Source organism: Ursus maritimus, unplaced genomic scaffold, assembly GCF_017311325.1.
Source record: "Ursus maritimus isolate PB19 unplaced genomic scaffold, ASM1731132v1 scaffold_5, whole genome shotgun sequence".
NCBI classification, from domain to species: domain Eukaryota; kingdom Metazoa; phylum Chordata; class Mammalia; order Carnivora; family Ursidae; genus Ursus; species Ursus maritimus.
The window spans coordinates 29,881,657-29,908,915 of record NW_024426663.1 but is presented as its reverse complement, the minus strand read 5'-3'; the positions used below and the strand labels follow the sequence as shown (position 1 = coordinate 29,908,915).

Sequence of the window (27,259 nt, the reverse complement as noted above, 5' to 3'; positions counted from 1 at the left end):
TTCTTGTTGACACCATAGCTACCCCGAGTAGAGGGCTATTGACTTTACACGCAAACTAATTGATTCTACCTGACTTTTTATTGTAGCTCTCTTATCAATAGTTTGATTTGAAGGCTTTCTCTTCATTATCAAATCCACTAGGTGATGCCCTTCAGTTCTCTTGGAAGAGCCATTCCCACTTCTTCCTAGAAGTTAGCTGTGTGGTCAAAAACTCTTAGAAGCACTCCGGACTGAGGAGTGACGGACCAGGGTGAGCTCTTAATAAGTATGGCTGCCTTATGCGTTCTTAGGGTGTGATTTCAACCCATGTGCTAAGACGAAATTGGCAAAATTCTGTTGAAAAATACTCTATCCCTTCTGGAAATGTGGCATTTGGGAAACAGGAAATGACTTGAACAAATGTAAAACAAATGACATTTATGGTACATTCAGATATTTAATGATGTTGAGCTATGGGGGAGGTTTAGGAATGAAATGGTATTGTGGGGTTTGTTTGTTTTGTTTTTTATAGAAGATTGTATTTATTTATTTGTCAGAGAGAGGGCACAAGCACGGGGAGCAGCAGGCAGAGAGGGAGGGAGAGGCAGACTCCCTCCTGAGCAGGGAGCCCATCCCAGGGTCCCGAGATCATGACCTAAGCCAAAGGCAGAGGCTTAACTGACTGAGCCCCCCAGATCCTCCTAAACAGTCTTTAACTTCAATAGCTTTGTACGGTTGAAATGACGTGATATGCAGGCTTTGCCGCAAAGTAATGCCGGGGTCGAAAAGTGGGCAGGGATAGAAATGAAGCCAGATTGGCCCGGGATTGGTTATTGCTGAAGCTGGGTGATGGGTGCGTTAGGCTTATTAGATGGTTGTGTCTATTTTTCAGTATACTGCCAATTTTCAATTAATAAAATATTTTAAAAATATGCTGGTTGGACAGTTTGTCTTTCTGAATTTAAATGAAACACATTTTATATTTCATCATCAAGAATGATACTGGTTATTGGTTTAAAGGCTTTTCTTGCTGAGGAAGAAAAACCCTTCTGTTGCTAATTCTTTAAACCAGGAGTGGATGCTGGAAGAACATTCAACGTTTTATCCGTGTCTTGAGATAATTAGGTCTATCCATTGCACCTCTTATTTCTAATAGTAGTAAAACCCTTTTGTGTTTTGCAGGAAACTCCGCAGGTAGTTAACCTTTACCTCACCAGATAGTTACTGAGCAGCTAGTAAGTGCCGGCTTGGTGCTGAGCGCGGGAGGGGGGTCGGGGGGTAATCGGGAACTTAGCAGGCAGTTCCCTGTGGTCCTGAAGCTCAGTCGCGGTGGGAAAGAGACCATGATCAAGCAAACACATGAACCATTTCAGGTGGTGATAAGGCTGTCTGTGGCTTTCCGCCAGGGCATTGGGTGCTGGAGCCCAGGGGCTGGTGAGGGCGAGCAGGGTGAGGTCCGGCCACCTTCTTTCCAGTGGGACTGCACTTCTCAATGAGGCAAGAAGAGACACGTTTTCAGCAATTTAGCTCCATCAACTTCTTGTTGCATGGTCATTCTTTCCAGGTTCTCGCAGGGCTTGGGCATTAGAATTAGTTTTTGAAGTTGCTCTGAGTTCCTTCCATTTCCTGTGTCTTTACAGGGATTTAATTGCTAAGATCAGAGAGCTGGCCTCCAGGTACTGGGAGACCAATACCACCTGCACTGGAACCAAACATGCATATGTGGGAACCCGTAGTCCAAGCTGTGTTAATTATCCTGTTAATAATTTCACTGCTTAATATATTTAACAACAAAGCCAATCGGGAACTGAAAAATGAGTAACAGCCCCCCCGGAATGACCGAGCACCTATTCCGTGCTCATGCAGGTGTCGCACCTGGCTAGGGTGGCACATCTGACCGTGGAGAAGCTGTACCACAAAGGGATGAAATACCTTGTTCAAAGACACACTGGGACCAGTTGCAGGAGCTGGGGTTTGAACCCAGTAGCTCTTCTCCAGATGCCGCATTTTAAACCAGTACTGTAGGCTTGTGTTTAATACAGCCTGTAAGGATGATGATTGCTTGTAAGATGCCTTTCTGTGTGTATTTCAGGTTTTGCTGATCTTTGCAAAGGAAGATAGTCAGAGTGATGGATTCTGGTGGGCCTGTGACAGAGCTGGTTATAGATGCAATATTGCTCGGACTCCAGAGTCAGCCCTTGAATGCTTTCTAGATAAACATCATGAAATTATCGTAATAGATCACAGACAGACTCGAAACTTTGATGCAGAAGCGGTGTGCAGGTACCTTCCCTCATGTCACATGCTCGTTAAACGTTCACTTCATAGCCTAAAATGACCGTCACTTAGAGATGTCTTTAGTTCCATCCCAAGCATTTCTAAGATGTGTGTTGCTGTGTCTGAGCGGTCCTGGCCGATTTCTGGGGTGGAAGCTATATAGCTCCTCCTGTGGACCCATCTCCCCTTTTCTGTTTTTCCACGTTGGAGTTCCAGTGAATTTAGAGGTGTGAGCTGGGTGCCTCTGAAAATGTCAAGGTGTTTTTTTCCCCCAAGTATTGGTCATCATTCACGGGTGTGCATACACACACACACACACACACACACACACACACACACACACATGAGACGTTTAAATTTACACAGTTTTTTATTACACAGATAGGGTTTGGATTTAAACCAGATATTTTAAACTTCATTATTCCGTCCCAAAATGAACATCGGCAATGTGTGAAGTATACGTTTCTCCCTGCCTGACCCAGATGGCTAGAGCCTACAGCCTGCGTGGAGCAAAAGCATCCACTTTGCAGCAACAGAGAATCTTCCAGGGATCCAAACTCCCCACTTGTTTACAGAAACGCTTGCACTCCGGGGGGAAACGCATGCCTGTTCATAAATAAATGCAGTCATGAGTTCGCTGTGGATGAACTGATCCATTTAGCAGAAGCGGAATGCTTTGAAGCTAGACAGCAAGAGGTCACTAATTAAATGCCAGACCAGCACAGACTTCAATTACATATGGAGCTGGAATTTTCTTGAATATTAGTAAGTGAAATGAAAGGTAAAGAAGTGGCTTCTTAGATCCTTTGGCACCCTGACAAGAAATGATCGGATTAAGAGACATTTCTCATCATAGGCATTGCCCTGTTATTCTTTGATCCTTCTCAATTTCTCAAAGAAGAATTTTTTCTTGCAGAACCTATTTTAAAATGTCTTACTGGCCTGAAATAATCTTACTGTTCATAGAAATATTTTCTTTTTAAAATATTATATATGTCAATAAATGTATCATAAAATATTTGGATGGTACTTTTAGTATTAAAAGAAATACTAAGAAATATTAGGTAAGAAATGCTAAGAAAAAATACCTTTTCTTTTTAAATGATCTATGGGATAGAATTCGGTCCTTTATAAATAGATCTACTTTTTCTTGGTCTTGACTTTTCTTAAAGGATTTTGTAGTAGAAACACCACAGTCCTTTGTGCATACACAGAATGATTTAAGACAAGATTCAGGTGTAGAAAGAAATTTTTTATTCAGTGAAGATGAAATTTAGCAGATAAGCTTTACAATCTTCCTTGTATGTAAGGAAACTTAGGTTTGTTGTTGTTTTTTTTTTAACCTAATAAATGTACTTTTATCTTGGCTGCACAAAAAAACAGTGGGGGATCTGTGTAGGTCAGAAGTCAGGTTGTGTACAGGGGGGTGTGTTTACTGTTACTGGTTATGCTCAGAGCAGCCAGACTTCTGACTGCACGGCCGCCAGGACCTGTCCCCCTCCTGGCAGGTGTGCATCCCTTACTATCACCCATGGTCCAAGATCCCGGGATTTTTGAGCTAGACTGGACCTTAGCTGAACATGTCCTTGGACCTCAGCCCCACCCATTGCAGTCCCCTTTCTTCCTCTCAACCAGGAAGAGGTCCAGGTCTCCCTGACCATACCAGTTCCTTTGGGGAATAAGAAAGACAAGATAAGGAGCAGGAAGCAACCCCCAAACTGGAAGCCAGCTTCAAAAGAAGAGAGCATGGGCTCCAGCCCAATTACATTCATAACCGTGTTTGAGTCTCTGAGGCCCACCCCTGAGAACACAGTTGAGCAGCAGAGCCTGGACTTCTCAGTCAAGGTTGGAAGGGCTGTGCAAGGCCGAGAGGTGCTTAGTATCTCCCTAGAGAGGAGGGCACACCTCTGACTTGCTATGCGGGGGGTTTTTTTGTTTGCTTGTTTTTTGTTTTTGTTTTTAATTAGGTGGTAACTGGTATTTCTGCTGAGAATTCAGTAGGCTCTTAGGTAGAAAAGAAATGGTACCTTGGCCTTCCCAAGGCCTGTGCTCTGGGTGGCTGAGAAGGAAGTAGTCTGTGCTAGCCTTAAAAGGGGGTCTTGACTGACTCTTCCTGTCCCGCAGTCAGTTAAGGCCCTTAACTTAAGAAGTTTGTTCAAATACCATTTATCTCCCACGGGAACCTTTACTTCCCAGGAAGACAAGAGCTGGTCACTTTCTTGAGCCTTCCACCTACGTAGAGTGAGGTCTCCAGGAATAGGAAATTGGGGGAAGTACCTTTTCTGAGAAAGGTCAGGAAACGTGAGAGTTGAAGGAAATGAAGCAATACAAGCTGGTTTTTTCTAAGGGAGCAGCAGGGCAAACATGTTGAAGTGCAGAAGAGCTGAGACGCCAATAGCTAGAAAGATCAACAAACACCTGTTGTCTCCCAAAGTCCTCAAGAGCAGCCTTGAGCCTTCTGTTCTTGGAGATGGTTGTTCTCTTCCCAGAGATCTCGAAATAAACAGAGTCCAGATTGAGGAAATGGGTCAAAACCAGCATGCTTATTTGTACTAAGATTCAAGTACATGGCCCTTTATTAGTAGTCCATCCAATTCATGAGCCCTGACCAGGATAATCCAGAATTGGGGCTGTAGCACATAATAGCACATGTTGTAAGAAGACGCATGGACCTCAAAATACTAGAGCCTTCCGTATTCTAATCCTATTGCAGTCCTGCGGAATAAATGACGTACACGTGGTCATGGTACGGGGCAGGGGGGCCAGCAGGGACGGTGGCCGCAGCACAGCATTGCGCAGCCCTTGTTCTTGACCCACTTGGTGAAAGCATTTCAGCTCACACAACAGCACGACCAAAACAAATTAGGCGGCTCTTTGCACCACTCTTATGGGTTTCAACCCGAGTTATGTCCAGCTGCCAGCAAGTATTTTAATTTCTATTATAGGTCATCTTTCTGAGCTGTCTACTATTTTAAAAGAAAGAAAGATGCAATGCAATTAGCTCCCTAAGTACAAACCGATAACCGAAGAGCTGTAGGACTGCCAGTTTCTTTGCAGAGTGGAATTTCAGTCAGAAAACATGGAATTTAAGTGGAATTTGCCAGTTTTTGAAGTGGAAAATTGGCAGATCTGACCCATTGGACAACTGCCCAGGCATTTAAAAAAAAAAAAAGCTTTTGTTTTGTTTTGTTTTGTTTTGTTAAAACAAAGAGACTGTCCTAATCTCCAAGGGCATCTTTCTTTGTTGTCTTCATATGTTTTCAGACTTTGTCTTGAGAGGAAGATTGGGTTTTGTGCCATTTTTCAATGTGAAATTCCTCGTTCGTTCATTGTCACAAAGCCCTGATCACCTGGTTTGACTTGGAGCCTTCTCGTTGCAGGTCGATCCGGGCCACAAATCCTTCCGAGCACACGGTGATCCTTGCGGTGGTTTCACAAGCGTAAGCTCACCTCCACCCCCAGCTGGCAGTAGGACTGCTCATTCTGAACGTGTGTCTGATGGAATCCAGTCTTTGAGCCAGCAAAGCAGTGGGCATGCCGTTGGCTCTACAGCACCAACTTTCTAGATCTCGCTTTGCGGGGGTGTTCTTTGCGTTGCAAGGTTCTGGATATATTTAGGTTTCTCTCTGTCTTCCTTAACTGCTGTTAACCCATACTAGTACGCGTGAGGAAAAAAATGGGTGCTCGTTACGTGCTAGAAATGAAGAGAAGATCTGAGGGAGATGTCTGGGGAGAATTTTTTCCCGCTCATCTTTTTTCTTGGAAGAAAGGAGGTGTGAGGCTGCTTGTTTTTCACTGAAGAAGAAACAAATTACAGCAAAGAAATTACAACAAAGTAGCACAAAATACACTGGAAGGAAAGGATTGTATAGTTGGGGTCAGGACTGCTCTGTGTCTAGAAGCAGGGCGGTAGGATGTATGCCCACACTGGAGGGCAAAAGAAGGGGATTGGGCTGTAGGTACCAGACGGTGGGATGAGAAGCTGCTCTGCTGGGTTTGTTGTCTGAATGGCCACCCCTTAGAATGAAAGGAAGACACGTTGCTTGTACAAGCTACAGTCGTTGGAATTCTTGCAGTATCTAAATTGTTGTATTTGTTTAATGGCCATCCTTCACTTTGGAGAGAATAAGGCCTTTGATGAGGGCCTAAGACCTACCGGACTTGGCCTCGTTGTGGGAGCTGGCACAGGTTCTTGGACAAGCCAGCACCAGAGACAGGAGAACTTGGGTCTCTGGCCCAGGGGAGATTTGAAATACCACATTCCAAAGCCATATTGGTATAGGAGGAAATCGTGGCTTCAAAGTCTTACCCCAACCAAAGACTCTACCTTCCCTATTCCTTGAGTCTGTTTTTAAGAGCTGTGTCACTTCACTTGATTCCTACCGTGGGCTCTGGGCCAAGGAATGGAAAGAAATTGTTTCCATTGGTGCCTTATCTCATTCTGGTGGGACATGGGGTCTCAGGGGGAACGAGTGAGGGGGACCAAGGTATATTTAGCCTTCTCACCCCCTTGCTTATATTTCGTCTTGTGGGCACTGTGTGGGGTTACTAGGGTGTCCGAGTCTTGTGCATGGATTCCAGGAGTATACCAGGCCACACGCCATATTCCCCAAGGCTGGCTCATTCCACGGACCCAAAAGTGAAACAGTTTTTTGTTCTAGTCATGTAGCAGAAAAGCTCACAAATCCTTGACAAATAAGGACTTCTATGGCTTGTTATTTTCCACCCTTTCCCCCCTATTTTTAAAATAAAATATTTTATAAAGATAGAGAACAGTAATAAAATGAATGCTGAGTTTGTGCAACCCAGCTTATGAAATAGAATGTCAAGACCTTCAGGCTCTTACTGTGCCCCTCCTCATTTATCCGTCAAAGAAGGTCGAACCCATGGGTCCTGAGTAGAGAAGCGAGGGGGGGCTGCTTTTCTCTGGAGGGAAGGCGTGAGCTACAGGCCATGCCACAAACAAGCCCCGGCATTTCCCTTCCTGTTCTCCACCTGCTCCTCCCCCAGCATCTTGTTCCATTTCCCTTCTCTGTTTCCCAAGGTATACAGTCCATGTGACTTGCTGGGTATCTCAGGGACGCCCCTTCTCTCTGAGTGACAGAGGCAGAGCTGCAGCTTGTCCTCATGACGAGCAGACACTCTGCTCAGACTAAAGTTCCGAGATCCAGCTGTAGGCTCCGTGTAGGAAACCTTCCTGTGAGATGAGGACCCCTTCTTCTGCATTAGCAGTGGGGTCCTGTAGTCTGTAGTGTCCGTTGTCTTACTCACATTGAGAGTTGGACCCAGCCAGGTCTTGGGGTGGCAGTTGTGCTTCCAGAAGGTTTGGGGACAGCCTGAAGGGCAGTGGTGTCTGGGATGAGCATTGCACCTACCTTGTCCCATCCGTTTGTTGCAGCTTTCAAGGGTAGCCCCGCTTTGGAGATGGCCGCTCATGTGTACCTGTGGCGATGCTTTCAGGCACACTGCTGGAGTTTTCTCTACTGTTGGTGTTCTTTTTGCATCTGGAAGGCAGGTGTGGGTCCCGGAAGGCCGGTGCATCCCGTGGGCACATGCTGGTCAGAAAGCCACTGTTAGAGCGAGTGCCATGCTTGCCTCATTGCTCTCTCTCCGTGTTTCAGTGTGAGGAACCCTGGTTTGTATCTGCTGAGTGACTGCATTTTCTGCTTTGCTGCAGATTGGGTGACCGTGAAGAGGCCTCAGTCCTCCCTCTCCTGCATGCAGGCTTCAACAGGGTACGTATGTACGAGACTCCGCATCTCGCCGTGGTATGGGTGCCTCCCCTGTGACTCGGGAACAGCACAGCCATAGAGCCGCACGCGAGCTTTAAGAGAGTTGAGCCCCAGGACTGTGAGGGAAAGGAAGTCACTGTTCTCACAGGATGGTAACCAGCTATTGCTAGTCAAGCTTTTTCCTTCATAACTTCATGTGTCCCAGTTACAGAAGTGTAATGACCTAAAAACTCCTCTTACTACAGCAGGTCAAAATTTTGTCGTCCCGGAGTAACCTCACTTCAGTGAGTCCTGTCAGTGAGACTCAACACACGTATGTGAGTATAGACACCGTGAAGTCCACCAAATCGGCCCCCAGGATTCTGTGTGGATCAGGGCCTCGCCAGAGCCTATACCCCAGGGATAGGCCCCAACGGCTTTGGCGTCTGTGGACTCCTACGTTTAAACTATAAACGTCAGCAAGGACAAGTTCTTTGGGTGACAAGCGTAGGAGTAACGCCGGTGTTCAAGGGGAAGCCGAAGCTGGGTGACTCCAGGGGTGATGTCACCAAGACAGACGCGGGTGGTTCCTGATTTCTCTCCTCACAAGAACAACTTCTCAGGAACCAGAGGCTGCTGAACGAATGGACAGCGTCGGACATGGAGGTGAGGCCCACGCACCCCTGAATCACAGAGACCAGGCGGGCTGTTTGAGGTGCGGGAAGCAGCTCCCGGAGACCCCTGGCCACTGCCCCCCGGCCACCGTGGCACCACACAGGGCTCCCTCGTCTTGTAGTGGAAAGAGAACCCAGTGGTGGCAACAAGCTCCCCCGCTCCAGCATTATGGGTTGCTTCGTGGGAGCCCCTACTGGGATCTTGCACCACGGATTGCAGGGGAGTGTGCGTGGTTCTACCGCTGGGAGTCTGACCCCCCCCTCCCGCCACTGCAAGGGGGGTGTGTCTTGGCAGACCAAGGTCACACCGGCAGTGCCCTAGGAGTCGCCCCGAGCAGTGGTTTTGCTCCTCTCAGGACCCCGCCACGAGCACACCTGACCAGGGAACGCTGCAGGGTGCAGATCGACCTGACTCTCGTCCTCAGCTGAGGAGTTTGGCCCTGGAACTGGTTCGCCCAGGCGAGGAATGGAATCATAGCGCCAGCCACTGCGGAGTGCGTCCTCAGGCCCTGTCTGACCGGAAGGGCTGGCAACAGCTCTTGGAAGCAATACAGCCCAGTGGCTCTGGAGCCGGGAGGGCGGCATGCAGAGCTGACGGTCCCCAGAGTCAAGGCCATACCCAGCCGGGAGTGTTTCTGTGCTACGTACTTGGCACAGGCAGAGGGATTAATTCATAGCCGAGGTTGAGAGTAGCTCCCAGCCTCTCCCAATCTGCAGAGCCTGTTTAGAAAATTGAGAGTAGCCTGGGTGACACCTCCCCTTCTTGCACAGGGAGGGAAGGGGAGACCTAGCCACACTGGCTCTAGAGAGTGGCTACTGCCCAGAAGGGCTAGGGATAACTCCTGGAAGCTGTGTGGCCCAGTTGAGTGAGAGGCCAGCAGAACTGATAGTTAGCATAACAAAGCCAGTGGCTCTCTTCAGTCAGGGAACTTGGCGAGGTCTGCTTGAGTTAAGACAAAGAGTTTTACTAGCTTTAGAGATTCTTTCCCCACTGTGCTGAGGCAGGAAATGTAATTCATAGCCCCACTCATCACTGAATACAGCCTTCAGCCTGTCCAACCAGGGAACCGAACCAGAGCCTACTGGAAGCTGCCTAGCCCACTCGGCAGCCCTACACACAGTGGTGCGAGAACGGAGAGTATAGAGCAGGACTGGGGACTTCACTTGACCAGGAAATTTACTGCACCCTCTGGCCTAATTTGGGTCGCTAAAAAATGAGCTCTGCAGGCCTTGGGTCCCATCCTGCTGCCCTGCCAGGGCTAGAAGGCTCGTTCCTAGCCTCATCTACTGAATATAGTCCCCAGTTCTGACCATCTAGTAAGCCTGACCAGAAACTTCAGTCAACCGTAGAACCCATCCTATAGCTTCACTAGGGTAGGGAACCAAGTTGGCAGTCCTGTCCAACTGTACTCAGCCGGTAGCACACGTCCCTACCCCCTCCTGAGAGCTTGAATACTTGCCTTGCCCTGAAAGAGACCATAATAGCATGCTCCGACTGCCCAAGGTCAGTACCAGAAATCACACTCAGAAGTCCAAACCAAGCTGACGGGTGAAGAACTGTGTCTGCCAAAGCGAACCTACGAAGTCTGCAACATGAGCCCGGTTACGCGTATGCACAGATACCAACGTGAAGAACCAAGGATCATGAAAAATCGGGTCCATATGGCAACACCAAAGGAAATTAATAAAGCTCCAATAACTGACTTTAAAGAAACGGAGATGGATGAATTGTCAAAGAATTCAGAATAATCCTCTGCAGGAAGTTGAGTGAACTGCAAGAAAACACAGACAACTAATGAAAACAATTGCACAAACAAAATGAGAAGTTTGACAGGGAAATGGCAGCCATCAAAAACAAAAACAAAAAATATAAAACCCAAACAGAAAAATCCTAGAACTGAAAAGCACGATAACTGAAGAATTCAGGAGAGGGTTTCAAAAGTTGACCATGTAGAAGAAAGAATCCGGGACCTGGTGGCTAGGACATTGGAAATTACCCCCATTATAGGGGAGTAAAAAGAAAGGAATGAGGAAGAGTGAAGACAGCCTATGGTAACCATGGGACACAGTGGGGAAAAAAAAAAATACCTAAAACATTCTCCCAGGTATTCCAGAAGAAGAAAAAGAGGGACCGCAAGTATATTTAAAGCAATAATGGCTGAAAACTTCTGAGCCTGGGGAGAGAAATGGACATCCAGATCCATGAGGCCCAGAGGACCCCAATAGGTTGAACCCACATATGTAATGCTACTTTGCTGTCCTGGGTTTAAAAAGATCCTTGTCGTAGATGTAAAATACTAAAGGTAGCATCGCGGTTCACAGGTGTCATAGAAACGAGCGTGCCTCTTCAGCAGGGTCACTACTCTCCTGACAGTTTTGTTCATCTCCTTTCTCGAAGGCTGGCATTTGGTTCTGAATGCTGTTCTTAGGTGCTGTGTCTTAATGAGAATGCCTAAGACCATGCTTCTGAGGTTTGGAATGAAGAATTGCAAAAGAAAAACTGTCAAGCCATCTGGTTGAGACCAACTCTTACTCATTTTTTTACTCAGAAATAGTGTAAAATTATTCACAGGTTTGCCGGATTTTAGGTTAAACGTTGACCCCCATCCCAACATCGCTCTTGACCTGCGAGGCGGGATCTCTGGGAGTGTGAGGAGGCAGGGGTTCTCCTCGTTCTCTGGCAGCTGAGAGAATGGCCCGACACCCTGTAGGTGCTGCCAGGGAGGAGCCACGTGCTGTCAGCTGTCCTTCTGGAATTCGGCTTTTAATTCACTGATCCTGCCTCTGACTGGTTTAGAGATCGGTGTCTTGGCCGGAGGGCTGAGATGACACATTTACTACCAGGAGAAACACCTGGCCCTCTTTGGGTGCAAAGACCACTCAGCACGTTGAGGAGGGGAAGTCCACGGTTGCCTTCTTCTTTCTCTTAGAACCTGTCGGTCCCCTCTTGTAACAGCGGCTCTAGTAGGTTTCGTGTCAGGATGCGCAGCTGCTTTTTGCAGGCAGACGCTTGGACGACACCCTTCACGGGAGCGTGAGAAATGGTACCTGTCAGGGAGCACCCAGTCATCTTCAGTGCTGGGTCAGATCAAGGCCGTTTGCCAGCTAGGTCAGGGCGCCCCCGCGAGCTTGAGCTTTTGTGGGGAGCACGCTGCGCCTACTGAGCCTTTCCCTCCTGGGTTACTGTGGCTCAGGGTCAGCGAACGCTGCTCTCCAGTGGCGAGTCTCCTTTTTTGGGGAAGATCTCGTCCTTGGCAGCTTTCTCCCCAAGCACCCTTCCAAATAGGCCCGCTATTCTTGCCTTCCTTGAGGTCGTTTCTCATCGCTGGCTTGTTTTGAGTGTATTAAATCATCTGCCGAACCTCAGCTCTGTGTCGCTAGCCGATTGGCCGGGGCGTCAGTCTGTGGGTCCGTGCATGGGGATCCAGGAACAAATCGTGCCATCACAACCTCACAGCCGCCCTCCCTGAAGCTCCGGTAGCTGCGTGTAGGCGGCCGACCGCATGGGGCTCAGTCCGCTGCGGGCCTCTTACAGAGCAGCACCTTCCTTAGCGAAGGGCGACCGCAGCGGCGTCTCTGTGAACCTCGGTGTGCCCCTTTTTCTACTGGAAACGACACTCGCCACCACGTGTTCGTGGAGCACTTACTAGGCAACACAGCAGGCCGGGCCTGCCGGGGCACGTAGCTGGGACACAGCTTGTCCCCGGGGAGGCTTCCTCGGGGGGGGGGGGGGGGAGCAGAGCCTAGACGGATTGTGGGTCAGCCTCCGTTTGAGGGGATTTGCTTAATTCTCCTCTACACTCGAGAGATTAAATATTTTCACCATTTTCGCAGAGGAGGAAATAGGCTCAAAATAACTAAAGAGCTTGCCAGAGCTCCTCGTCATGACAAAGTGAAGAGGGAACAATGTGTTATTTAACTCCAAACTCCACGTTGGGTCCAATAAAGCAGGAGGTCTCGAACTGTACCGTGGAGCACTAGCGTTCCAAAAGCTCCCGACAGGAGTGCCGGGAAAAAGGCGTCTGTGGTCAAAGAAGCTTGGGAAATCGGTGAAGACTGTTCTTGCTCTTGCCACCCCTGGAAATACACCCAGTGCACACAAGCGACATGGCCCCTGAGCATAGCGAATGCTCTGAGAAGTTCTGTCGCAAAGAAACAGGCTTAAGCGTCTGAATGTAGAGCCCGGGAATCGACATTTTGGACAGACTGCCTGGTGATTCTTAGCATGCTGAAGTTTGAAGACCACTGCTTTTGATTCACTCACGTTATTTCAGTGACACGAGTTAACTGTAGCTTAGGAAATCCTCCAAGGAGAGGTGGAATCTCCTGCCTCTGGACTACAGAAACACGCGTGAAGCACCCACTGCAATATAAAGCAGGTGCTCCGGTGTTTAGTAAACCGTCACCTGTAGAAAGCTGTTCACTAAACACTACAGGGTCTAGTGCTCAGAGCTAAAGAAAAATAAAAGTCATTAGAAATGAAAGTGAAAATACGGTATTTTATATACTGACTTTATATACTGATTTTATATACTGTAATTAATGTATTACATTTATAGGTACATAAAGGCTTTGGAGCCTAAGGAAAATAAACCAAATGTAACGATAGCTCTAGCGACATTATTAGTGACTTGGCGTCTTATTTCTTTGTATTTTTCTGAATTTATACATCTTTTTTTAGATTTTATTTGAGACACAGAATGAGCCAGGGTGGGGGGCGGGGGTAGAGAGGGGGCAGAGAGAGAGGGAGAAGCAGACTCCCTGCCGAGCAGGGAGCCTGCCCCGGGGCCTTGATCCCAGAACCCTGAGATCATGACCTGAGCCACCCAGGCACCCCTGAATTTATGCATCTTATATTAATGTGAGTAACTTTTATAATTAAAAACAGACAACAAAAGTTAACTACTTAAGTTTGTGTCTTAAAAAAAGAAACCTGCCCAACTGTGTTTATTGCGACATTTTTTAAACTTATTTTTATCACCGATCCTTTTTAGTATCTTAGAAAAGCATCCACTAACAATGCTCAGAGCTTGGCTACAGGCTGTTACATAATCTTCACCCATCCAGAAGTTCAGCCTGAACCTGACCATGTTTAGCTTTGGTTTGCGAAAAAAAGAGAGAGTATTTCTCTTCTGCATGCGTTCATGGCTTCTCCTTTTGCTTCCCCCTTAGCAGCTTCCCCCTGGAATAGAGGGAGACCAGAGGTATTTCCCAAGGGAGAAGCCATCCATGCTAGATGCATGGAAGAGAGAGAGAGAGTGTGTGTATGTGTGTGTGAGAGAGAGAGGAGGGTGCATTTGACAGAAGATGGGGAAGTAAGCAAAGAAGGGTCTCTTCCCTCGAAAAGGGTCATTGATACTGAACACGTTCAGGGTTGGATTTTAGAAGACTTTTCTTAATGCAACGTGAAGTAAGCATGTTGCAGTAATTCACAAGGTTGGGGAACTAGCCTGTGCCCTTAGTGTTTATTTTCCTGTGAGTATTTGTAATGAAGGTTTTCCCCACCTTTGTCAGCAAGGGAGTTAAAAATACAGTATAATCTGGTCTGCTGTCTCTCATACATTTAAGCAAGCATTTCAAACAGCTTGACTTTTTTTTAAATTTTTCATCTCGACTCATTTCAACTTCTCAAGTTGTCTTATGTAACAGAGTTACCTGGGGTGGGAAAAACTAAGTTCATTTGACTCTCTAAGAAGTGATTGTAGGTCTTACATATTCTCTTTGTTTTCTTTTCAGAGATTTATGGAGAATAGCAACATAATTGCTTGCTATAATGAACTGATTCAAATAGAACACGGGGAAGTTCGCTCACAGTTCAAACTACGGTATGTAGCAAAAGCAGAAGGAACACAGGGGTGCCAGTGTTGTACAGGCAGGAGGCTGCTGTGCACAGGCTCCTAGATGAATCCCAGGGATTCTGAGACTCTTAAATAGGTGACGGTAGCTGGTAAACGGCAGAGTCTAAATGGGGAGCCCTTTGCTTCAATGAAATAAACGAGAAAGCATTTCATGTTTTCACAGTATTTTCTATTTACAGCAGTTTTTAAAATTAGACTCAAGGAAAAGTACTATATAATTTTCATATACTTAAATTGAGATTAAAAGTAGCCTTTGAGGATTACTTTCTATTTACTACTTTAACATTTATAAATGCTGCTTGGATTGTTATGAATAGGGCCAAACCAATGGCTATATATTTATTATGCTAACCATAATAATTGCTATGTCACCATGATAGCAATTTCATGAGGTCTGTTTGTGATTTCAATATGCAAGGAAGTATGTTCAAGAAATCATAAGTCTCTTTACGGGCATATAGTACCTTAAAAGTAGGCTTTTCCTGACGCTCACCTCTGAGATGGGACTGTGTAAGCGTCTAGCTGCTTCTGGGACATCTGGAGATATTAGGGCCCTGGCTCATGCCTGGTTTTGTGCAGGCTCCACTCTACCACATTCTCAGACCCTGATTTCTTCAACCTATCCCCCTCAAGTAGAGAGAGGAGGGCAGAGAGAGGCTCTTGCCAACCTACAGCCCTGGGGCTGTGGGGTGCACGCTACCGTCCTTAGAGCTCCGGGCTGTTAGATGCCAGAATGTCCTTGGCATGGCTTCTCCCTCTGGCCAACCCAGGGGTCATGATGATTTCAGGCTCAGTGAAAAATAAGATTGCATCTCAGTGTAATGATTATACTTATCTTGATTACTTAATTTGCATTCAAAGAGGACAAAAGCATTTATAAATCTAATTTCTTTCTGCCATCCTTTGAAGTAAAATAGATTGACATAAACCTACAAAGGCAGGTTTTCTGGGGTTTACCCTGATGAGGGAAGTAACTTTTTGGTGGACAGAGAGCTTCAAGAAGTATTGTTGGGAGGGGTGCCTGGGTGGCTTGATCAGTTAAACATCTGCCTTCTGCTCAGATTATGATCTCAGGGTCCTGGGATCAAGACCCGCATCCAGCTCCCTACTCAGTGGGGAGTCTGCTTCTCCTTTCCTCTCTGCCCCCACTTCTCCTGCTTGTGCTCTCTCTCTCTCAAATAAATAAATAAAATCTTAGAAGAAAAACCCAGTATGGGAATAAATAGTCACTTTTTTAGGTGGGAAAGTTTTTTTTTTTTAAAGTCAAGCTAGTGGAAATTCAGGTATTTTAACAGTCTATAGTGAGGAATATTGCTAAGGATTTTTGAATATATGTTAAGTTGAAAGCCCTTGGTTTCTTTGTATCCTTGTATTTATCAGCTTCAGAGAACTTCATAAAATGTCTCGAGAAAACTCCTTGCCTTTACTGCAGCAATTTCTGATATTGATTGTACATTGTTTTTATTCCTCGGGGTCTCTGCTGTTTTTCATTGGAGATAAAAAGACCGTGATTTTAGATGTTTTCAAAATAGGTAGAATTAGAAAAAGAGGGGTTTCATTTTGTTTCAATTCTTCAACTGTGTATTATCGACAACAGAAATGAACAGCAGTCCCCTTACTGCTTTGGTGGGTAATTCCCTCATTGAATCTTAAGTCACTGTGTTTCGGGTTCTCTTCTGCAACTTTACATGGGATGGCACGGGTAGGAAGTCAGAAGCTGCCTTGTCCACAGCAGGGCGAGGGCGGGTCCGGCGATCTGAAATAAACCTCAGCCAGCCAAGGGTTAAAAGAAAGGGCCTCAGGTTACTGTGCTGATGAAATTTGCTCAGAGCCAGGGCACTGGATACTTTGGAAGCTCTCCACAGATTCAGAGCTTGGCAAGTTTCTAAGTACATAGCGCTACGTAGATCCTGTAACTTCTCCCCCTTCCCTGACTGGAGCTGGCCGGAGGGCTGGCCCCATTGTGGAGGTCATCATGAAAAGCTCAAGTTAGTAATACAGACCAGGGTGAAGTTGGTGAATGGACTTGACCCAGGCAGGCAGTGGTGTCAGGAGGCTAGGTTTGCCCCCTGGGCAGATCCCTTTCCATAGCAGCTTAAGGTTGGCTGGTAAAGGGCCTCTCCTCCCAGTCTTGAGTAGCCCCTGCAGTGGGAAAAGGAGAGCAAGTGTTCTTCACAGAAGGCTGGACTAAGTGGTCAGTTTCTTCCATTGCTTTTTGGGTGGTTCTGCCTCAAGCATCTCTAACTTCCTTCCCCTTTCTTTGGAGCAGGGTAGGTGTGCATGGTGGGACCCTAGAGGGTGATGACCCATTCTGTGATCTCCCAGCTCCTTCCGCACACGAGGACATCTAGAGAATCCACCTGCATCCCAGAGACAGGCAGGCCATTCTGTCACTCGCTGCAGATGGGGAAAATGAGGCTCTTTATTATATGATGCCAGAATAATTATAGTCTAATTATATAATACTTTTCTTTGCAATTCCTCCCCCAGCTGCAGCTAAATATGTGACATTACTAGCTTTCTGCAAGGACAGGCTGTACCGCAAGGATGATGTCAGGTGTTAAAGGTGGAAACTTTTGTCCAGGTCTTCCTTCGTGGTAATGAAATTTAACCAAGACAGAAGAAGGACCATGTGATCAAATAATTTTAAAATTCCGTGATAAAGAATAACTTCTAGAGAGAAGAAATAAATGCTATGCTTGTATGCTTGATGAATTACGGTATTAAACAGGACAAGTCATGGGGACGGTCTGGGGAAATACGGGGTAGATGATGACCGCTTACTTCTCCTAATGTTTCTGTCTCTTTGTCATGAAAAGAGCTGTGTTGTCCAAAATGCAGATGAGATTTAGCTACTTCGTGGGAATTTAAACTGATCCGTTGATACTAATGCAGGGCCAGCTATTATTTCACATTAGTTTGAGATCTGTTAGCCAGGACTGAGACTCAAACCATCAGGTTTAGTTTACTCCCAAGCTTAAGACAGTAGCAGTCCCCAATTTCAGCAACAATCTAAGTCTCTGAGGGGCTAGAACTTTGTATTCAATGGAATGCTATGCTTCTCACTACCCGTAGACATTTCTAGAGCGCCTTATCCTGGCATGGGCCCTGGTGACAGGCACTGTGCTCCAGGAGTAGAGCCCAGCTCTGAAGCCTTAAAGTAACTGGCACCTGTGGCCTCGCGGCCCAGGACTGGTGCTGACCCGGAACAAGGCTGTGACCCCCTGGCCACCTCTGCTTCCCTCTTCCTGCCCCTCCGGGGCCTTGCTGGGATGGGGCTTTAGGTTCCAATGGAGGTTTCCCTCAAGCCACCACCTTGTGCAGTCCTACCTTGTTGCCAGCAGTCAGTTTGTGAATGTGTGTGTGTTTTGAGTAGATGCTAGCGTATCCTTGGTGGGGGTCCAGAAGGTACTGCAGCCCGACCGTCCCAGCTCCAGTATGGGGACAGAGGAAGACCCAGAGCAGGGAGACTCTTGACATGATCACAGCTACCCAGCATGTCGGTGGCTGTGTTGGGGCGGGATCCAGGCATCCTGCTGGTCTTCGTAGACGTCACACCAGGGCCCCTGTAATGTTTGCTGTGTCCCGGGACCTTCAAGGGCCCTTACGAAGGTGAGGGGTTGTGATTCCATGGCCTGTACTTCATGGGTTTCCACATCGAGTTCACCTTCCCTTTGAGCTGTTTCCAATTTTCCAACTTCTCAACCTGAAAGATACAAAAATAGATCTGAGGCACAGTTACATGGTTCCTGAGAACAGAAAATTAATACAGCGGAGGCTCTTCTGCATGGAGAGTATTAATAATTAATACGAGCAATTAAGTTCCCAAACTCTAGGAATATGATTTAAATTGATTACCTCATTTTGCTGCAGGTTTATTTAAATAGAACCATCAACCAAATTGGTTTAAAGCCTAGGTCTGAACAGTGCCATCCAGCCTGTCCCGGGGGAAAAACGGCCTACTGGTCCTGCTCGTGGTGTCCTCCCTCAACTGTTGATAAGACTTTGCTTTGTTCCATCGGGCATGACACTGAAGGTTTTATGCTTTGTGCATCCTCACACAGTGACTATCTCACAGACAAATTTCAGCAGTTGGGGCTCAAGTCTTATGTAAGGGTAGCCCTCGAATTGACAAAAACTCTGCTACCCTGAAGTGCCCATTTAAATGCTTAGGTGAGACAGACAGGCTCTTTCAGAAAATGGGCAGGAGAGGAATGTATTACTTGATGAAGTGTGTTATAGCTTAATTATCCAGCTCTCCCGTGTGAGGTCTAGTCCGCACACAGTGTGCTTTTCCACATGGGACTCCTGGAGGTCAGGAAACCTTGTCCTGTCCTGCCCAGCCGGGTTCGGGACCCACGTGCCTGGGAGATACTACTGATGAGACTAGCTCTTGCTTGCCTCTTTGTGTAGTAGTGACTTCGGTAATAATTTTAAAACCTCCTTTTATTCTTTTTTTTCTAATCTTAAATGATATTGTGTACAAATGCAACGATGGTATTAAGACAGTCCATGGCTCAGGGGCACCTGGGTGGCACAGCGGTTAAGCGTCTGCCTTCGGCTCAGGGCGTGATCCCGGCGTTCTGGGATCGAGCCCCACATCAGGCTCCTCCGCTATGAGCCTGCTTCTTCCTCTCCCACTCCCCCTGCTTGTGTTCCCTCTCTCGCTAGCTGTCTCTCTTTCTGTCAAATAAATAAATAAAATCTTTTTTTTAAAAAAAAAAAGATAGTCCATGGCTCAAATTAGTTGGACTGGAGCAATTGAAATAAGGAAACCTATTGCCTCCATCAGGAATCTGAGAGGAGTTAGGCTTACCCTCTGCTCTCCCCAGCACGATTGCCTACTCACCTGCCCACACTGGTACTTCGTCTCTGCAGCATGGGAACAGTACCCTTCGGTGGACTAAAATCTTTTCCTCCTCCTGCGTGTTACCGTGCTATTATTGAGCACGCTTTTGGGTAGATATTTCAGGGATACTCATGAGAAAAGATAGGTTGTGATTCACTTTTCTTTTCACCACTGGCCTTTGAGTAAGGAAATACTGTCCTGGGATCTTACAAATGACACTAAGGACTGTGTGCCGATTTCTTACATTACATTTCTTACATTACCCGAAGCACTTTGAGAAACGCCTCGCATAAACTGTTCTGATTTTTATAGCAACCTGTAAAATGGGTGTTGTTACCCTCATTTTATAGATGAGGGAGCTGGGGGCCAGCAAGGATAAAAAGTTGTCCCATAACTGGCAAAATACAGACCCAGACTTGACTCAGTTTTATCTGCCCTCTCCCTTGTCAATAATTTAAAACAGGATGGCAAAGTTAGATGCGTCTATGAGTGGAAAAAATGAATAACATCTTAAGAGTATGTTTCATAAGGAGCAACATCAATCAAGTAAATATGGGTTTTTTGTTAGTTTGTTTTGGGGGGTTTTCTTTGGTTGGTTGGTTGGTTGGTTTTTTTGTTTTGTTTTTTGGTTTTTTTTTTTTTTTTTTTTTTTTTTTTGGTAATGGGTAAGAAAGCCCTCGCTGGGCTTCTTTAAACAGCCAGTACAGATAACAAAGCTCTAGTAACTAGCTACGTCCTTTCCGTGTTAGGTAGTAAATAACTTGCTGTATTTGGAGTTGCACTGGATTAGAAGGTACTTAAAATTCTAACCAAGAGACTGAGAAGTTGAAATGATTCCGAATATTCCACTCAGACAAGAAAGGTCCCCAAGAATAGTGCCTACGTGGAGGGCTGTAGGGTTAACCAGGCGAGGGGACTCTGCGGTACCTGCCTTCCGCCAGTGGGTGTGGTTGAAAGCCAAGTACCATATAAAGGCTTGTTAATCAGAGATGACGAAAGTAAGGAAGGAGGAAAAATGTTTCTGTGTCTGTTGCAAAAGGGCAGACAGAATACCTCAGATTCAATTTGGGCTTAATTGAGTTCTCCTAATTGCTGAGGTCTTGACTTTTCCATGACCACACTAGGAATGAAACAGAACAGGGCTGACATAGACGTAGGAGACTTAGAAGATGGTCCCCTGCCCTGGTTCCCTTGTGTCAGTATTAAGGTTTCATTCGGCACATGGGTGTTTCGTGCCGTGATACATGAAGAGTTGGCTGGATGACCGTTCTTTGTGTTTTAGTCACAGAAATATATGCTGTTATTTATTCAAACTAACTAGTTTGAAAGGCTAGGGTGTTTATTTTCCTTCCAAAAGGGCACGGTTTTAATTAATTCGGGGGAACTGTTTGCTTTGATAAATTAACACATGAAATGCTAATGGTTATACAGCTGCACTAATGTCAATCTTTTGTTTGCAGGGCCTGTAATTCGGTGTTTACGGCATTAGACCACTGTCATGAAGCCATAGAAATTACAAGCGATGACCATGTGATTCAGGTAGGGAGACACTTTTTATCTGGAGATCTCAAAATAGAACCTTTCAAGTTCGAGCCATCCTTTTTCAAGGAACTTTGCCATAAGCCTTACATTTTTGTATATTTTCTTTGGAGAAAGGAACGTCAAAGTATGTAAATATAACTGATGGACTTCGTTTAAGAATTAGATAGCCAAGAAGAATAAAAAATTAGCTAGATTAGAACCTGTGATTTTTTTTTTGACCCAGATAGGGTAAGTTCTTTGACCATTTGTAAGGACCGCGTTTACGTGACACAGAAGTATGTCAGAATTATGGAGTAAATGCTTAGAAATGCCTATGGGAATGAAATATTTCAAAGGTACTCATTTATTTGCCTACAGTTGGTATTATAATTAGAGCTGTCTTGTAAAGTTATCTTCCGAAGGAAATGTGTATAGTAGACAAAACTTTTCTGAAGTAAAGTCATCTTACTGTATTTGTTGGAAGGTAAGAGGTTTACGCTTAAATAATATTCTGAAATGTAGACTCAGCCGTTGGTGATACCAGCCTGCCCACAGCGGGTTTGCATAATGGTCCTGAGTTTACACTTGGAGCACTTGAGGTCGTCAGTAGAAACCAAAGACCATGCCCCACAGTAGAGCCCCCACGGCACACAGACAGACCCTGCCCTCGTACCCAGCCATCAGCAGCCTACCCTGCTTAGGTCCTGTCATAAACAGGTCCGTAACGTTACCTCCTTTCCATTCAACTCTGTGAAAGAGGGTGCCCCATAATACAGCTGGGGAAACTGAGGCCCAGCAAGGTCAAGGAATTTACTCAAAGAATACCCTGGTAGTAAGTATTGGAACCAAAATATGTAGCCATATCCTTCCTGGTTCCCTGTTTGGCTGTATATATAGACGTTTTCTGGCTGTTCCGTGATGTGGGTCTGGAAGCTTCCTCATGATGCTACCTGTTACTGCCTACCGGCACGCACACAGATCTGCATCCTGGACTGAAGAGAAACCAGACATGTTTGCTACCGACCAAGTACAGATCTCACGTTCCCCTCACATCCAGACGGGACCGAGCAATTCCATTCGTGAAACACGTTTGCTTTGCACTGCCCTCCGACAGCTGGCAGCCAGGTTGTGATTTCGGTGACGAGCAGAAGGGGCTCCCTGCTCTCCCTGTCTTCCCCATTGGTAGTCGAACTGATGACCCCTTGAGCAGGGAACAGAGTCCGTCCTTCTAGAGTGAGCATTCTAAGGTGGGGGGAAACCCTCTGTCTCTGGGGCGGTCCTGCGGTGGTGTCGTCTCTCCCCACCTTAACCGGGAACAGGAAGGAATGGACTTCCCCTTTAAAATCTGCTGGTGATCTGAATATAAAACTCAAAAGCAAGGAGAAAGTTGAATAGAGGACGTTATGTGTAAAGGGGGAAGTAAAATGACCTCTGTGTTCTGGATTTCAAGAGGAGGCCTCATGGACGGAACGTTCCATGTGTGTTCCTACTCCATACCAGAGTCCTTCTCAGGGCCCTGCTGCTGAAGGGTGTGGGCCTCCGTGTGGCTGTGCTGCGGAGGTTAGGGGGTAGCCGTTAAGTTCAGGAACAATATTTACCTATTCGTCCCTCCATCTAAACTATTTACTTTACGACATTTACGTGAAGCTTACTGTGTGCCAAGCACAGTCCTCACTCAGCATTTTAGACATTCTTATTTATTTCTTAAAACCATTTTATGAACCAGGCAACTACTGTTGCAGCCATTGTACAGATGAGGATACTGAGAGAGAAGACTAGTAACTTGCCTACAGTCATGGCGCTAGGAAATGGCAGAGCCAGGATTTGAACTTGGGAGCTCCGGCTCCAGCGTCCATGTCCTAGAGTACCTGCTGTGTTCTGAGGTTCCAGCGACCCCAGCGTGAGCAAAGGGCCATGACTCCTACCCGTATTTTCAACTTAGTAGTGAAGGAAGAATAAACACACAGGAAAATGTATGAGAATTTAGCCAACAAGGAAAACAGTGCGTGTATCCCATATTTACTAAACAGTCCTGAGCAACAAGAGATCTAGCCCAAGTAGCCTTGCCCTTGAGGATTTTTATGTCTAGTTGGGGAGAGAGAAAAATAAACAGAACCCGGGATTGAGCGTGAGAAGTCACTGGGCGCCTGCGCAGGCGAGAGTGGGAGCCTGTGGGAGTGGCACCAGCTCAGACTAGGCAGGGGGACAAGGATGGCTTGCTAGAGGAGGGGAGGGACAAGCCAGGCTTGGCAAGGCATGGAGATGGGCACGGACCCTGTAAGTAGAGCACACGGGCAGAGGCCCAGAGAGGACAGCACAGGGAGCTCGGCACACAGGGGCAGGCCGACCTGCTGAGCAGGGGCCATGCTGCCCAGCCCCAGAATGGAGGCGACCGCCACATGTCAGCGATGGGAGGTCCGTGAAGAAAATGTCACCGCCCGTCCTCTTCTTTTGTACAAGGCCGGCTGCTATGGCTCCAGAGCAGCCCCCCAATCCCTCCAGCTCCCGGATCTCGTGGTGTTTGTAGCAGCTTTGCTCTCGAGGGACTAGCTCCCTGAGTGTCCCCGCATCACTGGGCTCCTTACTGCTGTCCTCAGAGTGGAGCGCAAGAGCAGCTGTGATTACAGTTTGCAAGAACGTGTCTGCAGCAGACGGATGTGCGTGATGCCCAAGGAAATCCACGACCTAGTGGCCACGTGCTCCTATTTTCCCCATGTTCTTCGTCTCGTTCCCCTCGCTCAGCTTTGAGAAGAGCTGGAGACGGGAGCTGGGAGTCAGGCAAGGAAGTAGCTCTGAATTCCAGGGCCCCGGGCAGAATTTGGGAAAGAAACCCGTTAGTCTGCTGGCCTCAGAATGTGCTAAGGGAGCCTCTTCTAACGCCCACACATGCCCAGCATGGAAAGGGCTGCTTTCTGCACAAACTGTTTAACTAGATTTATTGTTCACTTGAGCTGGGGAGGGGCCCCAAGCCATAGCGTTGGTTGGTAGGTAGGGACAATTAGAAAGGAGGCAGGAGAGATCAAATGTCGGCTTTGCAGAGATGTGACTACTATAAACCCACACCCGTTGAGCTCATGAATTTTTATTCTAACTCATTTTTATGTTTTGAGTGTTTTATTTCATGGGCAGTTGAAGATGAATAAGGCCCCCACGAAGCTGGCTCTGCTAGACGAGGGCTTCTTGCTCTCGGTCTGCTAAGGAGTTCCTTCCAGAGTCCCAGAGGGAACTAGGACGCTGGTTGCTGAATGAATACATGGCTGCTCAGGAGTGAGGCACCTGCTCTGGGGGGCGTAGTGATATGGGGGGGCCAGCTTGCACCTGCTTCGGAGAGCGCTCGGCCAGGGAACTTCGTACTTGCTAGTCTGACGTGTTGCTCTGTGTGCCAGCGAGCACCGCTGGGGGCACACAGCGTACCCGCACTGACCTATAACCAATCCCTGTTCACAGTACGTCAACCCAGCCTTTGAAAGGATGATGGGCTACCACAAAGGCGAGCTGCTGGGGAAAGAGCTCGCTGAGCTGCCCAAAAGTGATAAGAACCGGGCCGACCTTCTCGACACCATCAACACATGCATCAAGAAGGGCAAGGTTGGTGAGACAGATCTGCAAACCCCTCCCAATGCTTTTTTTTTTCTTTCCCTGTGAGCCCCATGTCATGTCCTTAAGATTAGCTGCTTTCCCAACATGATCATTAAGTGAAAGATCTCTTCTGTTTGCAAAATGAGTGACTTGTTGGGTTAATTTTGGATACCAGACGAATGTGGTCCTCACGATGCTATAGCATCTGCTGAATTTGCATCAGGAGAGTTTACCCTTGGGGTGAATATATCCCACCCATCATCGCGGCAGCGTCATTCCTGTCTCTGGACAGGGCTCCCCCCACACAGCTGTCGTGTTGTTAGTGTGTCCAGTGTTGGGGGGACTCAAAGTATGTAAAACCAGGATTTACATGTGGGCCCAGTTCTTGGTCAGTTTTCCCTTTTCTGTTCTCTTTCCTCATCACAGCTGGGTAGAGACCGACACCTCGCGTCTCCCCGTCATGTCAGTGTGTCCAGAAGCTGAAGACAGGGCTGTGAGTGCCATAGGCACCTTGCCTCAAGCCCTCCCCTCCAGCAGGAAGTCCCTGTGCATTTTCTTCTAGGCATTCAGAATGCTTGCTCATAGGATTTCCTTCATCTTGTTTTCTCTGATAGGAAGTAGTTAGATAAGCACTGTATTCTTTTAATTAGGGACCACTTTTTAGGAATAAAATAAGTTTGGGTTTATATGACAGGCAACATCAATTTTGTAACCCTAGGGGCAGCAAGCCTGAAATGGAATCAGGACGTTATCAAGTACTCTTAAAAAAAAAAAAAATTGCTAGGAGAGTACTCCCATGCACCTGGTGACCCCATACGCACACCAGTTAGCCACTCTTGGGACAGAGGGAGCAAGAAGAGGCTGTAGAGAAAATCTCCAGAAATGGTGGAGGTACCACTGGATCCCCCTTGAGGGCACCAGGCTCTTTGTCCCAGCTGGTTCCCTGAGGTCCAGAGGCAGCAAGAATGTTCATACTCCCCTTTGCTTGATCCATGGAAACTGCCAGGAGCCACACTGATGCCAGAGAAGTCTCGGTAGGATGCTCCGTAGGAGAGTAGGAAGAGGACAGGTTTCAAGGAGAATTAGGAGACAATTTAGAACCACGTTCTCCACTTCCTTAATGTGGGCAAATTACTTAGACTCTCTGAGCCTTGGCTTACCCCTTCTATAAAGCAAGGATAATAATATCAAGCTCAGAGATTGCTGTGAAGATTTTAAGGAAGACATTTTAAGAATCCCTTGACGTGGGGCCCCTACACCCACAGGGCTGAGAGGGGCAACTCCGCCCACTCCTCAACTGTCCTTGGACCCTGGAAGGCCAGCCTGGAGGCGGACACGTTGGTCTTTGGGGTCTTCATGCGTGACCGCAAGTCTTAGGTGGTAAGCATCACAATGGGTACAATGATGAGCAGTGTTTAGTGGAATGGTATTGCTCAGCTTGGCAAGAGTGTCTGGAGAGGCAGCCATAAGCTTTGATGGAAGGATTTTAAGAGCTCTTTTTGTCTACGTAGGAGTGGCAGGGGGTTTACTATGCCAGACGGAAATCCGGGGACAGCATCCAACAGCACGTGAAGATCACCCCGGTGATTGGCCAAGGAGGGTGAGCGTGAACTTCTTGATCTCGTTTAGTTGAAGGGCTCATGTGGGCGTTGGGTCTGCATATCGAAATGCCAATGTAAGCGTTAGACCCCCAAATACGGTGGATGTACTGTGCATAGAATATACTGTGGAGAATTCCACGTGGCTGGCAACAGCCCCCAATGTGGCTTGCCCTCCCCCTCCCTGCTCCTGTTGATGGGCTTTACAAAGCATCTCCCCAGTTGCCCACCTTCACCTGATCATCTGTGGTTCCCTTCTCCTGACTACCCTCTGAAGGAGCTGTGTCTAGGCCTTCCCCTGTCGTAACAACAACAAAACAACAGGGCTCGCTGGCCTCTGCCCTGTCCTGGGAGCCAGCCTTCTCTCCTTGAGGCACTGGCTCTGTAGTGGTTCTCTCCGGGCTGGCTCTGGGCCAAGAGAGCCTTGGAGGTCATGGTTTCATAGAGAAAGGTGTGTTTGACCAGAAGCTGAGGTGATCTGTTTTCATTTAACCTCAGATTATCAGAGAAGACTATTCAAGAAGGTAAATATGTGATTTCTTTTCCTTCTCCCAGTTAAATTTTGTGAGAGGGTTTACAAAGCCAGGCAGGATCCCCAAACAGTGTATCACAGACGAGCCTTTGGTAAACTGGCTTGAAGGTCGACACTAGCTTCACAGCACAGTTTACGAGGGACACATGCTGTCTTGTGATGTTTTGGAAGAAGAGGTATGAGTTGTCAGCCTAGTAACCGGAAGTGGAAAGTCCTGCCTGTGACTCTTAGGACTACCTGAGTTCCTTCCAAATTTTGGGTGGTTAGAAAACAAAACATTCTGTAAAGTGAGCAAAATACCTGTATGTCATTCCCTCTCCAATTTTCCTTGTGTGGTAAGTTTTGAAATTGTTACCCCTCAGTTCAGAGACCACTGTCTTGTATTTCCTGCCATTTAGCTTCCCTCAGGGTGGTGGGCCCCTGGCAGGCCTGACAAGGGTCATGAGCACAGAGAGCAGCCTCCCGGGCCCCCTTGGCATGGCCATTTCCACCAGCCGTCCGGCTCAGAGGCCATGATGACTGTCACACATTATCATCATCCTTCGACCGTCTTCTCAGAAAACTTGAGCTAAGATGGACTGTGTGTGTGTGACCAGAATTCTTAGGTAATGAAGGCAGAGGAGACATTATTGCTTGGTAATTTCTGTCAGAATGAACTTTTCTGATCTGATTTTACAGATA

At 47.0% G+C, this 27,259-nt stretch overlaps 1 protein-coding gene across 2 annotated transcripts in view; it reads left to right on the top strand.

Annotated features, from left to right (window-relative positions):
• Positions 1-27,259, top strand: part of PDE8B (phosphodiesterase 8B) — a 342,584-nt gene that overhangs the window by 218,437 nt on the left and 96,888 nt on the right. Inside the window, exons 6-12 of one of the 2 annotated variants that reach the window (XM_040622155.1) lie at positions 2,072-2,262; positions 5,637-5,696; positions 7,934-7,991; positions 14,378-14,466; positions 20,809-20,887; positions 24,317-24,457; positions 25,960-26,048. In XM_040622155.1, coding sequence (XP_040478089.1) covers positions 2,072-2,262; positions 5,637-5,696; positions 7,934-7,991; positions 14,378-14,466; positions 20,809-20,887; positions 24,317-24,457; positions 25,960-26,048 — 707 coding nt within the window. The remainder of the gene's footprint in view (positions 1-2,071; positions 2,263-5,636; positions 5,697-7,933; positions 7,992-14,377; positions 14,467-20,808; positions 20,888-24,316; positions 24,458-25,959; positions 26,049-27,259) is intronic. The other variant, XM_040622156.1, reaches the window with a different exon arrangement.